Genomic DNA, 16,623 nt, shown 5'->3' with positions numbered 1-16,623 from the left:
AAGAGGATGAAACTTCTGGTCCTGAACCATCAAGGTCACATGACCCAGATGTTCTCCCATCCTCCTCCTCTGAACCACACCTCATAACGCAAGGTGAACTGAAAGACCTTGTCAGGGATTTGGAACTTCCCAAAAGTAAGGCAGAGCTGTTGGGCTCCAGACTTCAGCAGTGGAATCTCCTGGCAGGTGATGTGAGGGTTTTATGTTCCATGACCATCAAAAAGATCTTGTCCCACTCTCCTTCATGGAAGGTGATCTTGTAGCCTGCAACAACATCGATGGTGGTATAGCAGCCCTCACCATCGTCACTGATCCAGACGAGTGGAGACTGTTCATTGATTAATCGAAGATGAATCTTAAAGCTGTTTTGCTTCATAATGGCAATGTTTCGCCATAAATTCCAGTAGGTCATGCAGTCCATATGAAGGAAACCTATGACATCATGAAACAACTTTTGAGGTGCATAAACTATTACCAACATCAGTGGCAGCTTTGTGGCGATTTGAAGGTTGTTGCTCTATTGCTTGGTCTGCAGACTGGATACACAAAGTACTGATGTTTTCTCTGCGACTGGGATAGTCGTGCGAGAGATTCCCACTACATCAAGATAGATTGGCCAATCTGACAGTCATTGGAGCCTGGGACGAAAAGTGTTCAGCATCCACCACTTGTTGAATCAAGGAAGATGTTGTTACCACCCTTACACATCAAGCTGGGTCTGATGAAGAACTTTGTCAAAGCCATGGACAAAACACAAGCAGCTTTCAAGTACCTCCGTGGAAATGTTCCAAGGTTAAGTGAAGCTAAGATAAAGGAAGGTGTCTTTGTTGGTCATCAGATTCGTGAACTTATTGGAGATTATGCATTTGACAGTGCACTTCGTGGCAAGGAAAAAAAGACGGCATGGAAAGCCTTCCAGTTAGTGGCAACACATTTTCTCGGAAACAACAAGGCAGACAACTACAGGGAGTTGGTGGAAAACCTCCTCAATGCATATAAAAGCCTTGGTTGCAACATGTCACTAAAGATAACAAATTTGCACTCTCATCTCGATTTTTTCCCACAAAACTGCGGAGCAATGAGCGACGAGCATGGCGAGCGATGTCACCGGGACATTGCGACAATGGAGAAACGCTATCAGGGCAAATGGAGCCCCATCAATGCTTGCAGACTATTGCTGGAGAGTGACAAGAGATGCTCCATTTAATGAATTCAAGAGACACGCCAAGAAGTGCCGAGTAGACACTGAATAAGGACTAAACTATGTACTTATATATACATAATAGTGTTTGGCCTTTTGCTTCATAATAAATTGTATTTATATAACCCCTTTGCTGATTTTTTAAGTGTTACATGAACAGCACAGGTGACATGTTATCATGTAAATCAACCATAAACACATTAAAAGACCTAGGTTTACAACTTATGAGTAAAACTCTATCTACACAATATACATAGACGTAAAATGTCAAAACTTTAATATCTTAGGAACAGTAGCAAATCAGTTGTTTTAATTGTCATATTTGAATTCAGCACATCAAACTCCACATTTCATCTCTGAAGCAGACGACGTCTAAAAAATGTATATCTCTGTTATTTGCCCAGGAAAAGCCTCACTAGGTCTCAAATTTCTACTGGACATCTATAAAACTACTGGACATCTGTCAACAAAAGCTTTGTAATTCATCGGATTCCTCCAGTATAAATACATATTCTGATATAGTAGTAGGGTTTTACCCTTTTAAACTGGTGCAAAACTGACACCTTTATTCAAGGCATCATGTTTGCAATGACCACAACACAAGTAGTCAAAAAAGCAAACAAAAAGAAGCAACTCTGATAATGATAATAATATGCACTGTCCTTGAAGTTGATTGGTCCACACCCGAGACGGCTTTCTTTAGAGCCTAGTCCCCATTGGTGTTGGACCAGATGGACCAATCAACTTCAAGGACAGTGCATATTATTATCATTATCAGAGTTGCTTCTTTTTGTTTGCTTTTTTGACTACTTGTGTTGTGATCATTGCAAACATGATGCCTTTGTACCAGTTTAAAAGGGTAAAAACCTACTACTATAATTTGCCACTGGTAAAAGAGATCTCATAGTGTAAACATATTCTGATTTTCAGCAGGTGATAACTCAGACTGCCGTGACAGCTAGAACTCAACACATTTAATAATAGCCCCACGGCCATACATGGGAACTAAACTATATAATAGGTGACGATTCAAGCAATACGCCTTGTTTTCATCTGAGAAAGATGCGTGATGCTTGATTAATGTTTTAGAGTTCTGGTTATCTGTGATTGTGCATCACTGGCAACACAAGATCACATGTGTTTATTTTTGTACTGTGACCGCAATGGGTAGATAAATCACCGTCATTCGACTTCCCCAACGAGCTAGAATCAATTCAACAGAAGGCTCAAGGGTAGTTTATTTAATTTGAATTAGCTACAAACAATGACCCGTGTCCATTTCCGTGGTGGCACGGCCGTGCAGTTGCCCATTCGCCGCTTGTTGCAGAGGTTCGTGGTTCGAATCCAACAGGCCACCCCGGTTATTACTGCAGTGTGTGCTGTGTTAACGATACAATTGTTGATTAATAAAAAAAATATTTGGTCAGATCATGTAGCTAAAAATGCGACTGTATGGATAGTAGATGTGAAACATCCTCCCCGATGTCATTCGCCCACCCCCTCCCAATCTTGTAGACTAATGACCACTTGCAGACCAGCGCTAAATCACTTGTGCAGCACAGGGACCAGCTGTCAATGTGGGGATTTCCTCCTGTTCAAATGCGTTCACGTGAGATGTAGGTCGCTTATCGCGTGCGACGGCGCTCGGAGATGCCCCGGGTTAATGGGGGACGGGAGGGGGGAGGGTGCGGGCTCTATCAAACACGAAGTCGGGTATCGATCGCCCCGGTAGATTTTCTGTCCGTACCACGTGTGTTGTTGGGTATGATGTCACGTGGTTTTGCTCCACATACTGGGGGCTTCTTTCCAGTACTGAAGCCCACTCCATGACCAGTTGCTGGCCCATGACTTTGCTGATGAAGCTTTGTCTGTTGCCATTCGCTCCACATACTGGGAGCTTCTTTCAGGTACTGAAGTCCACTGTAGGACCAGCTCCTGGCCCATGACTTCGCTGATGAAGGTTTGTCTGTCGCCATTCGCTCCACATACTGGGAGCTTCTTTCAGGTACTGAAGCCCACTCCAGGACCAGTTGCTGGCCCATGACTTCGCTGACAAAGCTTTGTCTGTCGCCGTTCGCTCCACATACTGGGAGCTTCTTTCAGGTACGGAAGTCCACTCCAGGACCAGTTGCTGGCCCATGACTTCGCTGATGAAGCTTTGTCTGTCGCCATTCGCTCCACATACTGGGAGTTTCTTTCAGGTACTGAAGTCCACTCCAGGACCAGCTCCTGACCCATGACTTCACCGACGAAGCTTTGGCTGAAGCTCTGTGATAGACGATGACCACCGGTCATCATCAAATCCCGTGACATGTCCCAGCCAAGCCCACTGGCTTTTTTTTTCAAAGTCAAAATCCTGCGTCTACTTTGTTCCAGTTTATTTTTCAATGTTCAATAGTTCTGATCCGTATGGCATAGAAGGTGGCATATCCTGGTTCAACTTTTTAAAGGAGGGTCCTGCTAAGTGTTTACGGGAGGGAGAAGGCAAGGTACATATGTGGAGTAATTTGCAGGTATATTTTTCATCATTGGGATATTTTGGTCAAAACCAGTTGTGTTGTTGTTGTTGTTTATAGCATATGGGAGGAAACCCCATGCAGAACAGACGAGAGAGAGACAACACACAAACTCCACACGCAGAACGGTGCCCGAGTCGGTTAATCGAACATAGGGCTCCATGCCGTGATACACGAGTGTTTAAACCACCCCGGCCGTCGAAGAAGGACCAGTCACGCGTCTCATGGTGTCGATCATGATCACAGCATCAGAGTTTGTGGCGAGATTAATGAATGTTGCTGCTCGTGTTGTCTCCCCTTTGTGACTGATGTAGTCCTTGAAAGATGACGTCATAGAAGGCTGCTTGCTCTGAGCACTGGATTTTTTGTCTAATGAAGTGATAAAAGGTAGGTTTTTAAAAAGCGTGTTTTTTTTGTATATATATCTTTTTTTTGGAAGCCAATCGTTTCTGAACTGACACTATATCAACTCGCTACACTTGAGAGTCTGGTTTTACCGTGGGTCGCGGTGTAAAGCAATCGATGTCAACCGAGACGGTCAGCGGTTGCCAGCACAGTGTGTACTGACGCGGCATTTAGCCGTGTGAACCACAACCGAACGTGGACCTCACATGACCGTCGTAGTTACCATTTTATTTATCCGGCCAGGCGGCTCAGAAGTACGGCGAATGGCTCGCAAGTAGAAGTATGCAAGTTCTAGTCCTGGTTGTGAGGGGGGGGGGGGGGGTGACTTAGCCCATCATTACTCCATGGTCGTTAAAACAAGTACCACCTTCTTTGTGGGGAATCCCAAAAGTGATTGTCCTATGGGAGAAAAAAAACGTGCCCCCGCCATAGGAATGTGGAATTTCCACCACTGGCTCTGCAGGGCTGTAAAGAGGAGATGAACACTATTCACTTCAATGGGTTACTGAGTGAGAGAGTAGGTATGTGAGTGAATGAGTGGGTGAGCGAGTGAGTTGATGTAACCTTTAGTGTAGAGGGTGGTGGTGGTTGAACAGTCAGTCTGGCAGACCGAGGCCTCAATAAGGAATCAATGAGTGCAGTTCACTGGAACAGTCACCGTAGTAGTAGTAGCAATATAAGTGTGATATCCAGACAACACTGCACAGATGGATGCAGTAATCCATGTACTGCAGTCTCCTTGCCAAGCCATAGTCCGATGTGTTCTTTTTGGTTAGTTTCACAAATCTGTGGGAACCACCACGCCCGCCCACGTCGGACATTATTTGTTGGCAGCCTTACACACGCGTCCCACCGCAGAAAATTACTTATTTGAGTTTTTGAGGTGAACAGTCACGTGCTGCGAGCAGCTGTAATTTGCACGCTTAATTGTGATCGCACGCGCTGCCGAAGGCTATGCACTCGGCGGTTTTTTTTTTGTTTAATATTTTTCGTTATTGTAATAACAATTAATGATGTAATAATAAATTAAGTTCACGTGAATGCGGTGTTCTTGGAAGAAGCTGTGACCCAGCCACTTCTTCGGAGATGAGGGCACCGAAGTGTTTTTTTGAAGGCGAAACGCCGTGCGAGGCTACAAGAGTTGGCGTCTGCATTTCTGTGCCAAACATGGAGCGTTCGGAAACCTACGAGCCAACCGAGCAGTGTTTTGTGTAACAAGCCATCGCTAAAATCACAACTAAAATCTACAAGACATCCTCTTCGGAGGCCGCTCGAAAGAAGAAAAATGCGTGGCTTACCAAGGTGTTCGAAAAACCTATTGGTCACTCGGCTGAGCCCAGCGGCTATAAGGGGGAATGCACCACACTGGTTCCGTCATTGGTTCGTGAAGAGGTCAAGGTTCAAAGTGCACGCATCACCCAGCACCCGATTGTTAGCCACCATCGAATTCAATTCCCACAGGGTTCACAGCTAGGCGTGCCGACCACAGCTACAGCGTGTTTAATTAAAAACGTTGTTGTGTGTTGCTTATATTGTAATTTATTTGGGCATTACGTTCCCACCTTCCCTGAGGTACGATGACGCTTTTGTTTGCATATCCCTCCCAGCCAAGAAGGCACTCCTCGTGTTTTTCGCCTCATAAATGACATCATGCCCCGAATCTGGTTTTCACTATGATCCCATCATTTCGATCGGGCGCTCTTTGCTCGTGACGTGTGATTAATCCAGCGGAGTTTGTTTAACCAACTTGACTTTGCCGATGAGATCCGGTAGGTCGAAACCGGTTCCAGAGTTGGCTTGCTTAAAAACTAACATCGATAATACTGGTCTGAAAAGCCTGATATTTTACAAAAAATATGTGTGTGTTTATGGGAGGAGACTAGTTACCAACTGCCCGGGTTTGACCTAAACAGTTCGGGTATTAGCAGTTGCGTTCGGGTGACAGGAATGATTTTTTACCAAGATCTGGGGGTTTGGGTTGAACTTTATTACTGTAAAAACACTGCACAGGTCTAGACTGATTGGCAAATATTGCTGTGGTTTGGTTTGTGGAAAAGGTGAAACACCCCACTCCTCACTCAGTCACCCACTCATCCACGGACTCTTTACATAAAAATGCCACTTAGTAACTCACTGACTCACTCACCCACTCAACCTCCCACGCACCCTATGGGTTCCACCTCTCCAGAGTTTCATTCTCCTGGACAATTTCCGAATGGGAATTCAGCATTCGGGTGTCAGGAAAAAACTTTCACTGAGATCCGGTAGCGACATCGCATGGGGTAAATGTATCATAAGGCGAACACTGGTCACCTTTTGGCGTTATCTGGTCTGGCACTCGTGAGACTAGGCCATAAAAATGGCTGCTGTCTCTAGTGTCGGCTAATCGGTTTCAAAGACAATGCATGAATTATCAGAGCATGTTTGCATGCTAACCACAAGCACGCGTGGTTATTGCAGACTTCAATCCTTGCAACAGCTATCTCTTTAGTGTTTAAACATCTGAACACCTCCTGTTTTTTTTGCCAGAAAGTGTAAAACCTATTCGAATTTTCCATACTTTGATACTGGCAAAAACGGTCCCATGATATGGGCGTGGGTGTGTTTGGTCTGTCGAAAAAGTGGCAGTCCTAGTCTGGAGACCGAATGATTTTTTCCCTACAACAGTGGATCTCAGAGTGTGGGCCACGGTACCACCGGTGGTCTCCGATGGTCCTAATGGTTAGCGGTCCCCAACCCTCTTTGGCACCAGGGACCGGTTTCGTGGAAGACAATTTTTTCACGGACCTGGGGGGGGGGGGGGTCATCATTAGGTCTTTCCCCCTTTTCAAAGAAGCTCTCCAGCGATTTATTTTTATTTTTATTATTTTATTACTTCCCTTCTATGTGACGTTACCGAAAGAACCAAGAAGACTCTCCAGCGATGTTTGTTTTTTACTCATATTGGCTAGGGTCAGCAGCTTGTGGGCTTAGCAAGACTGTGACTGAGACAAGTGCGCAGTGCGGGAAAGAGGCGTGGACGGAAGTGGTGAATAATAAAACAATGGGGGCGGGTTCCACGCACGGACTCACCGCTCACCACTATGCGGTGTGTAGAGTGTGTACACGAGCGGACTCACCGCTCTCACCTCCTGCTGCTGTACGGCTCGGTTCCTAACAGGCCACGGACCGGTACCGGTCCGCGGCCCAGGGGTTGGGGACCCCTGACCTAGGTGGTCCCACCAGTGGCCGTGATGCTGGGTTGATTCGGAAAAACGATGACAACGTTTATTATTCCTTTTGTTTGAGCCGTGAATTAATATTTTTCTCACGATATGAAAAAAATATGAAGCTAGCTAACCAGCCTAACCCTAAAAACGTAATGCGGCGTCAAACAAAAAAAGGAATGCTGCGGTAATATAAAAGTGTTGTATGGGTACTGCTATTTAGAGAGATAAGTGAATGCTTTCGTCACCAGGGGTGGGGGTTTGGGTGAGGGGTGGGGGGAGTTGTGTGGTCCGCAGAATGTTTGCATTCCCTGAGCGGTCCATGGGGCCTAAAAGTTTGAGAAACACCGCCTCCATTATCACCCATGGGGTTAGACTTACGGGTGGGGACCCATTATGCATGGATTAGTATCCATTATCCATGGGTTATCCATTATCCAAGGGTTATTATCCATTACCCGTGGGTTATTAACCATTATCCATTGCTTTAGATTCAGGGTAAGGAACCATTATCCATGGATTATCCATTTTGCATGGGTTATTATCCATTATCTATGGATTTAGACTCACGGGTGAGGATCCATGATCCATTATCCATGGGTTATTATCCATGATCCATGGGTTATCCATTATCTATGGGTTATTATCCATTATCAGTGGGTTATCCATTATCTATGGGTTATTATCCATTATCAATGGGTTATCCATTATATATGGGTTATTATCCATTATCAGTGGGTTATCCATTATCTATGGGTTATTATCCATTATCCATGGGTTATCCATTATCCATGGGTTATTATCCATGATCCATGGGTTATCCATTATCTATGGGTTATTATCCATTATCAATGGGTTATCCATTATCTATGGGTTATTATCCATTATCAATGGGTTATCCATTATATATGGGTTATTATCCATTATCCATGGGTTATTATCCATTATCCATGGGTTATCCACCATGTGTTCTTCATTATCCAAAGGTTATAGACTCACGGGTGAGAAGGCATTATCCATCATCCATGGGTTATCCATTATCTATGGGTTATTATCCATTATCCATGGGTTATCCATTATCTATGGGTTATCCACAATGTGTTCTTCATTATCCAAAGGTTATAGACTCACGGGTGATGAGGCATTATCCATTATCTATTGGTTATTATTCATTATCCATCGGCTATCCATTATCTATGGGTTATCCACCATGTGTTCTTCATTATCCAAAGGTTATAGACTCACGGGTGAGGATCACGTGGCCCGACGGAACACGCTTCGGGATGTCCGCACAGACGTGGCCCACGGCGAATCCCGGCCGGCAGCCGCCATCACGTGACGAGGCCTGCTGAGTGACGTCAGCAGAGGTTGTGGATCAGAGAAATGGACAGTGTACGGCAAAACAGAATTTACTCTTTGCATAACTTGTATCATAATAGAAGGGTTTTTCCCCTTTTTTATGGCAACAAAACTGACACTTTTTACAAGGAATCATGTGTGCATTAACCACAATACTTGTGGTCAAAATGCAAACAAAAATACTCTGATAGTATATGCATTGTCCTTGAAACTGATTGGTCCACACCAGAGACTGCTTTCTTTTGAGCCACGTCTCAATTGGTGCTCGACCAGATGACGCCAAAATGCGTACAGCTCAAAGACAACGCACTATGAAAGTAATGAGGGCTCGAGGTGAACATCTACATCATTAGACCTCCTTTGCCAGTACGAAAATATAATCATAGGGTTTTCCCCCTTTCTTTCTGGCAACAAAATAAAATAAACTCTGATAATATATGCATTGTCCTTGAAGAGTTTAACGTGCCAGCTGTTATTGTTTTTGGCTTACTCGCCGGTGAGTTACTTGGAGAACAATTATCACCACCTAATTCGGTGGTGAGATACGCGACGTTTAACTTTAAGTCGGCGATACGTGTTCACAAATAGCGACTGTGTGTGAGTGGCACGAGGGAATCCGTTGCGGCTATGAAGCAAAAGCCAGCAGTCAATCATCACCCTGTTTTAGAGAACAGCCCAGGATGAGTATGTTGTCACGGAACGACATCTGCAGTCACCTTCAGCTCTCACCCACTTTTTGGTTACACCTTTTTTATTTAAATCCTTTATATTAAGTTCGCTTGCTTGCTTGCTTGCGTGCTTGCTTGCTTGCTTAGGACCGTGCAAATCTTTCGGTCGTTTTTTAACCCACTTCCCGTGATCCAATCGAGCTGACATTTTCCACACAGACTCGTTGTGCCAGACAATTATTGTTCGTGAAAAAAATTCCCAAAATTTTACACTTTTTAGGCAAAAAAAAATTATTTTACATATATTCAAAGAGAACTCATTCATGGCTTTGGCTGAACGTCAGAGTGTAAGAGCCCAGAGCGTAACCCCTCCACAGGCCGTGGCGGAGTAGCGCAGTTGGTAGCGCCCTCGCTTCCCATGCCAAAGGTCGCGGGATCGATCCCCGCGTCCTCCACAGGCGAATATATTTTTAAATCCTTTATATTAAGTTCGCTTGCTTGCTTAGGACCGTGCAAATCATTCGCTCGTTTTTTAACCCACTTCCCGTGATCCAATCGAGCTGACATTTTCCACACAGACTCGTAGTGTGTGACAATTAATTTTCGTGAAAAAAAATCCAAAATTTTACACTGTTTAGGGAAAAGAAATTAAATATTTAATTACCAATTGCTTAATGGTGGCAGACAATCATCTGACCCATAAGTGGCAGCCATCTCAAGCCAGAGGACGAGAGGACTCTAGCCGCCACGCATATAAAGGATGTATAGTGAAAAACTTTATTTTTACGGGTTTACTTGTTTTAAAATCCTTTATATTAAGTTCACTTGCTTGCTTGCTTAGGACCGTGCAAATCTTTCGGTCGTTTTTTAACCCACTTCCCGTGATCCAATCGAGCTGACATTTTCCACACAGACTCGTTGTGCGTGACAATTAATGTTCGTGAAAATTTTTTCCCAAAATTTTACACTTTTTAGGACAAAAATATTATATTTAATTACCAATTGCTTAATGCTGCCATGCAATCATCTGACCCATAGGTGGCAGCCATCTCAAGCCAGAGGACGAGAGGACTCTAGCCGCCACGCATATAAAGGATTTATAGTGAAAAACTTTTTTTTACGGGTTATACTTGTTCAATATGTGCCCTGCCGACGGTGTTCATCACGCAGGCTATCAAACAAAATATCAATTGGTTACACTGGAGAACACGTATGAAAAAAATCCACATCTTAGTCTACGCCGACTCTATTTGGCCTGTGGGGTTTCTAAATCATTGTTAAGCGGGCAGAGACCATCAATTTATTACACTTGAGAAACCAGTTTAATCATAATTCAATCTCCGTATTGGTCTCTATGATTCTATGGGTCTTTGTGCGAGTCTGTTGGTCTCTATGTGAGCATAGGGTTTCAATGTAAGGTGACTTGGCTGAAAACATCGGTTAATCACGAAACCCTGATTCGAACCCAGGCTCTTAGTGGTGCCAGCTAAGCACTCTAAACTCTGAGCCACTCAGCACACAATTTGAACATGTAGCCAAATAGGGTGGAGTATAATTTATTTCATACATTTAAAGAAACAATACGTAATAAATCTGACGTCTCATTAACATGGTAGTGTGCTGGAGGGTTTAATTAGACTCACATAAATTTGAGCCGTGTTTTATTTTCTTTCTTTTAATTTGGAAATACGACGTAATCTCCGCTCTTAGTCCTTGACATTTCTCAAAGCCTTTGATCGTCTCTGGCATCACGCGCTCATGTGCTGGGGGCCTCCGTCAATCGGCATTCAGTCGAATCTGCCAGCCTGGATTTCCAGCTTTCCAACTGATAGGTCAGTATGCAGAGCAAAACCCTTGCTAATTCGGCACATAGGGGGCTCTGGCCTTGCCGGATTATCTGCCATGACCTCCTGCCCCGATACATTTGCTTTCCAAATTTCTAGATTTGAAGCTTTCGTGACTGCAAGGATTCATATTCTTAGGTTTTTTCGGTAAAGTCACGTAGGTAAAACATTAAAATTAATAAAAGTAAAATAAAATAAAAATCACGACGTTTCGGAGGCAACACAAGCTTCCGTCTTCAGGTGGAACCGTCACAGCCACGACAGCTAAACGGAGTGGTTTATATAATAAACGGAGTGGTAGCTCCTGCAATCTCTCATTTACTTGATACAGCTGTCGTGGCTGTGACGGTTCCACCTGAAGATGGAAGCTTGTGTTGCCTCCGAAACGTCGTGATTTTTATTTTATTTTACTTTTATTAATTTTAATGTTTTACCTACGTGAATATTCTTTCCAAATTTGTTTTCCAAACTCATCGCACACTATAAGCATTGACACACGCTGCATCAATTCTATCCAAAACTGTGGATTTGTCTCGCGGACTAAGGGGGCGTCCATAAATGACGTCACGAGATTTTGGACGATTTTTGACCCCCCTTCGTCACACGGCGTCACAAAAGTCAGACCCCCCCTAAAATATGACGTCACAAAGCTCTGCCCCCCCCCCCCAAAACCATATTTCCATTTTGAAAATAAAACTTGCTTCAAATCGCTTTAAACTATTGTCACTGTAGTGCGTATTTAATGTGGCGCTGCACTCTGATGTTGTAGGAGTGTTGTTATAACAATTAGTGTTCTTATAACAATTCGATATTTATTTAAAGTTGCGCATTTTGATGTGACGTCACATTTCTCACCCCCCCCCCCCTCGTCACGCATCGTCACAAATGTCTGACACCCCCCCCCCCCCCCCCAGGTGCGTGACGACATTTATGGACGGCCCCTAAGGGATTTATACTTCGGTATCTTCCTATTACTTCTTGATGTAGCTTTCGACGACATTTCTTTGATGATTGGCTTGCGCTGAGTGCACGAGCAAGGTCAAGTCGACAGCGACGGGTCTGAACACGCTCGCCACGTGCCTCGACATTGTTTTGGTCGTTGTGAGCGGCATGACTCCACGTGCTATACCGAAATTGGACCATTTGCTATGCCAATTCGGCTCATGGTGAACTAACAATACACCGTATATGCCGAAAGCGCAGTCGTGCAAAATTATCCCCAATTACGAATTATGAAATACCGAAATAACGAGGTATTCATATTCTTAGGTTTTCGGTAAATTCACGTAGGTAAAAAAATTAAAATTTATAAAAGAAAAATAAAATAAAAATCACGACGTTTCGGAGGCAACACAAGCTTCCGTCTTCAGGTGGAACCGTCACAGCACGATACAGCTAAAGAAATGGGTCTCTGTGTGGTGAGTCTATGGGTCTCTGTGTGAGTCTATGGGTCTCTGTGTGGTGAGTCTATGGGTCTCTGTGTGAGTCTATGGGTCTCTGTGTGGTGAGTCTATGGGTCTCTGTGTGAGTCTATGGGTCTCTGTGTGGTGAGTCTATGGGTCTCTGTGTCAGTCTATGGGTCTCTGTGTGGTGAGTCTATAGGTCTCTCTCAAAAAACACAACTCTGATAATGTATGCACTGTCCTTGAAATTGATTGGTCCACACCAATTTGATTGGTCGACACCGATTTCTAGGACAGTGCATACATTATCAGAGTTGTGTTTTTTGTTTGCATTCCGAACGCAGGTATTGTGGTCAATGCAAGCATGACTTCTTGTAAAAAAAAGTTGTCAGTTTTGTCGCCAGATAAAAGGGTAAAAAAAACAATTATCATATTTTGCTACTGGCAAAGGAGGTTCCAATGGTGGAAGAAGAGAGTTGTTGAGTGCGGAGCGGAAACTCTGCGAGCGAAGGTGACCGCTTAATGTGTAGGGCGAAGTTTGTTCCAGCGAAGGGGGTTGTCGAGAAGAGAGAGACTTTTTAGACTTTTTAAACAACGTTTATTGCCGCCAGCAGCAAAAAGCACTGGAGGCGATTTCAATATGAAACACACAAAGTCACCAGCAAACAAATGAAAATAAACGCTACAAATCGACGCGCCGTGGCGTTGAAAGCACCGCGCACAATACAAAACAAAAGTCACGTGGTTGTGGTGTCATCGCGCACGCCACGGAGAAGAGAGAGAGAAAGAGAGACAGAGCGACAGCGTGGACTGAGCAATAGGAGACGGAGGAACGGAGAGAGGCCGCAAAGATTGAGAACGTGGAGCGCGAGAAGGCGACGCCGAGAAATGAAAACAAGCGGTGGGGTAAGACCACGAAGGGATTCGCAAAAAAAAAATGGGGGGGTTAGGCCTAAGAATAATCTGGCTAAAATGCGCGTCGTGTAACCCCTCCACCACCCGACACAAACCAACAAATGGCAGTTGTCACCTGGGTGGTGTGCACGCCGAATCGACCGCGTGACAATTAATGGGGGTGAGGGGAGCGATCATCGCGACCGAATTGTGTAACAAAATTTGCGTATCGCTTGCCACTGAGCCAAGCATCGGGCGAGAGACCAGGCATTCAGAATGACCGACACAAAAAAAAAACCTCAAAGAACCCCGCGGTGTATGGCATAAAATTCAACATGACGAAGCGAACCATAATAAGGTTTTTTTTATTTGAGTTCAAACCCGTAAATATAAATGTGTCGTAAAACCCGCCACCACCCGACACAGCCAACTAGTAAGGGTGTGTCACGTCAATCAAACGTGGCTATTCATTCCTAGCTCAGCACACCGGTGTGTTGGAGAGTAAACCCACGACATCGACAATTCGAGTACGACGTCTCGCCGGCAATTTACAACCGGCATCATCAGGCGACAGCCAGAGTTGTGGATAAATGCGATGTCGTAACCTGTGAGTCAAGCAGGTTCAACAAAAAAAAAACCCTCTACGCGTTACACAAGGCAAACAATGCCTTTAATTGCTGCAGGAAAATCCTCGCCGAGACTCAAAGACTATTCTTGCGTGCAGGAGAGAGCAGTGCAACAAAAAAAAATCATCCACCGCACTTCCACGTTACCCCCACCCCCTCCCAGCCCTTCACCAAACCCTCTATGACCAGCGTGGCGAAGTATTGAGAAATTTACCCCCGAAAAACTGCACGGCGTGGAGTGGCCGTCACCCATCAGCGGACTGGACAGGGAGTCTTTGTACACGGACGCAGCGGAGTAGCTGGCCAAAGCAAAAGACCAGGTCCCTAAGCAGCCGATGAGTCACGGGGAAAGAGGGGTGCTTAAAACGCCAGCTCAAATCCTCATCCTGTCGAACACCAGCCAGACTACATTAACGATTCATAAAATCTCACTAAACTTGCCTGATTAAAAGTTTTCGTGACTGCAGGGATTCATCTTCTTGGTTCTTTCGGTAAAGTCACGTAGAAGGGAAATAATAAAATAATAAAAATAAAACATAATAAAATAATTCTCACGACGTTTCGGCCACAACGCAAGCAGCCGTCCTCAGGTGAAGAACAGGTCTGTCTTCCCGAGAATTATTTTATTATGGAAAGACAGCGTCTTTCCGACAGACCTGTTCTTCACTTGAGGACGGCTGCTTGCGTTGTGGCCGAAACGTTGTGAGATTTGTATTTTATTATGTTTTATTTTTTTCATTTTATGATTTCCCTTCTACGTGACTTTACCGAAAGAACCAAGAAGATAGTTCATCTCATCCATACGATGTTCAACCACCACAATAAAGGTTACAGCAACACACTCACTCGCTCTTAGACTGTTGGGATGACTCCTGTTAGCGAGCAGCACCTATGAAGGCCGGCAAGACACAAGTGGGGGTAAGGTGGCCAGCACCACGCCCGACCGCCCTTGTCTCCCTCGTGGCGATGTTTATACATCGGTACTCATTTGTAGGCTGAGTCGACCTAGGGGAGGCCCAGAACCGCTTCGAATATTCGCCACTGTTATTGGTCGTGAGCAGCGGGAATTGAACTCGGGTGGCCGGGGTTTATAGCGCAGCGCGCTTAACACTGCCCGATTAAACGCACAAAGACAAAAATCACCCTTATAGCCTTTACAGACTGTTGGGGCAAGTGCTGTTAGCGAGCAGCTATAAAGGCCGGCACGGCACACGAGGGGGTGGGTGGCCAGCACCACATCCCCAGTGGCGATGTTTACACACCGCACCAGGTACTCATGTGTAGGCTGAGTCGACCTAGGGGGAGGCCCAGGACCGGGTTCAAATAATCGTCACCGGTGTCGGCCGTGAGCGTGAATCGAACGCCTGGTCGCCGGGTTCGCAGCGCAGCGCTAACCGCCCCACCACCGCTCCCCCCCCCCACACGCGCGCGCACGCACGCACGCGCACACGCGCGCGACCCGGAGAAAGCCGTGCACGCGCTCACCTGGGCAAGCGGAGTTGAGGAGGCGGCAATGACGATAGCGGCGCTAGCCACGCACAGCGCAACTATCGCTCTCCCGGCAGGAGTCATGGTCGCCGGATACAATCCCAGCCACTCCCGCCGCAGCAGCAGAAGCAGCAGCAGCAGGCAGACCAAGAAGAAGCCTCGATCGAGCAAGCTGTGGCTCCTGAGATGTCGATTAATGCGGATGGCGCCAGGGGCGGGCGATCGAACGAGAGAGAGAGAGAGTTCGATCGCCGTGAGGCAATGCAGAGGTGCGGTGGGGTTCTTTTTAGTTTTAAAGCTTCGAGGCAGCGACGCGTTGTCCCACCTACCCACGCACCAACGCACTCTTCCCCCCCCCACACCCCTTCCTTCATTCTCTCGCGAGCACCCAGCGATAGGAAGTTCTATTCTTGAGTTTTTTCGATAAAGTCACGTAGGTAAAAAACATATTAAAATATGTTTTATTTAAATTTTACTTTTATTATTTTTTTTTACCTACGTGACTTTACCGAAAAAAACCAAGAATATGAATCCTTGCAGTCACGAACGCTTCAAATCTGGATAGGAACTTCTCTTTTTTTTACGATCAGAGGAAACAAGAAGATGCTCGGTGTAGTCGGCATTTTACTTCGTTCATCCTTTTTTGTTCCAATGCGTTGCTTTATGTGCCCCCTTCTTTTTTAATGAAAGATTTCACGAAAGATTATCTCTCTTCTCTCTCTCTCCCCATCTCTCTCCTCCCTCTTTTTATTTTACTTTGAAGTGTTTTATTTCCATACTTAAAGGTTCAGAAGGTGGCAGCCAAGGCATGGGAACGCATCCACCGGGAAAGATGGGGAGATGAAATCAGTTCGGGCGCGCGAGCTGGGTAGGAATTTTTTGTTGTTGTTACCACATCGCAAAAATTGTACGAAGAGACGATGACCGAGGCTTGGGGGAAGGCCTTCATCCAACCTCTTTATTTTCTTTTTACGAACAGTGGAAACAAGAAGATGCTCGGTGTAGTCGGCACT

At 45.3% G+C, this 16,623-nt stretch overlaps 1 protein-coding gene across 3 annotated transcripts in view; it reads right to left on the bottom strand.

Annotated features, from left to right (window-relative positions):
* LOC144951728 (cadherin-13-like) overlaps positions 1-15,889 on the bottom strand; it is a 54,410-nt gene extending 38,521 nt beyond the window's left edge. For 2 of the 3 annotated variants that reach the window (XM_078882062.1, XM_078882064.1), the window contains exons 1-2: positions 15,608-15,889; positions 8,574-8,676 (exon numbers count right to left, since the gene is read on the bottom strand). In XM_078882062.1, coding sequence (XP_078738188.1) covers positions 8,574-8,676; positions 15,608-15,694 — 190 coding nt within the window. In that variant the 5' untranslated portion in view covers positions 15,695-15,889. The remainder of the gene's footprint in view (positions 1-8,573; positions 8,677-15,607) is intronic. The other variant, XM_078882063.1, reaches the window with a different exon arrangement.
* Between the last annotated feature and the right edge of the window lie 734 nt (positions 15,890-16,623).

This window comes from Lampetra fluviatilis, chromosome 63 (genome assembly GCF_964198595.1).
Source record: "Lampetra fluviatilis chromosome 63, kcLamFluv1.1, whole genome shotgun sequence".
Taxonomy (NCBI): domain Eukaryota; kingdom Metazoa; phylum Chordata; class Hyperoartia; order Petromyzontiformes; family Petromyzontidae; genus Lampetra; species Lampetra fluviatilis.
The sequence above is the reverse complement of the archived record's forward strand: the minus strand, read 5'-3'. Positions and strand labels throughout refer to the sequence as shown.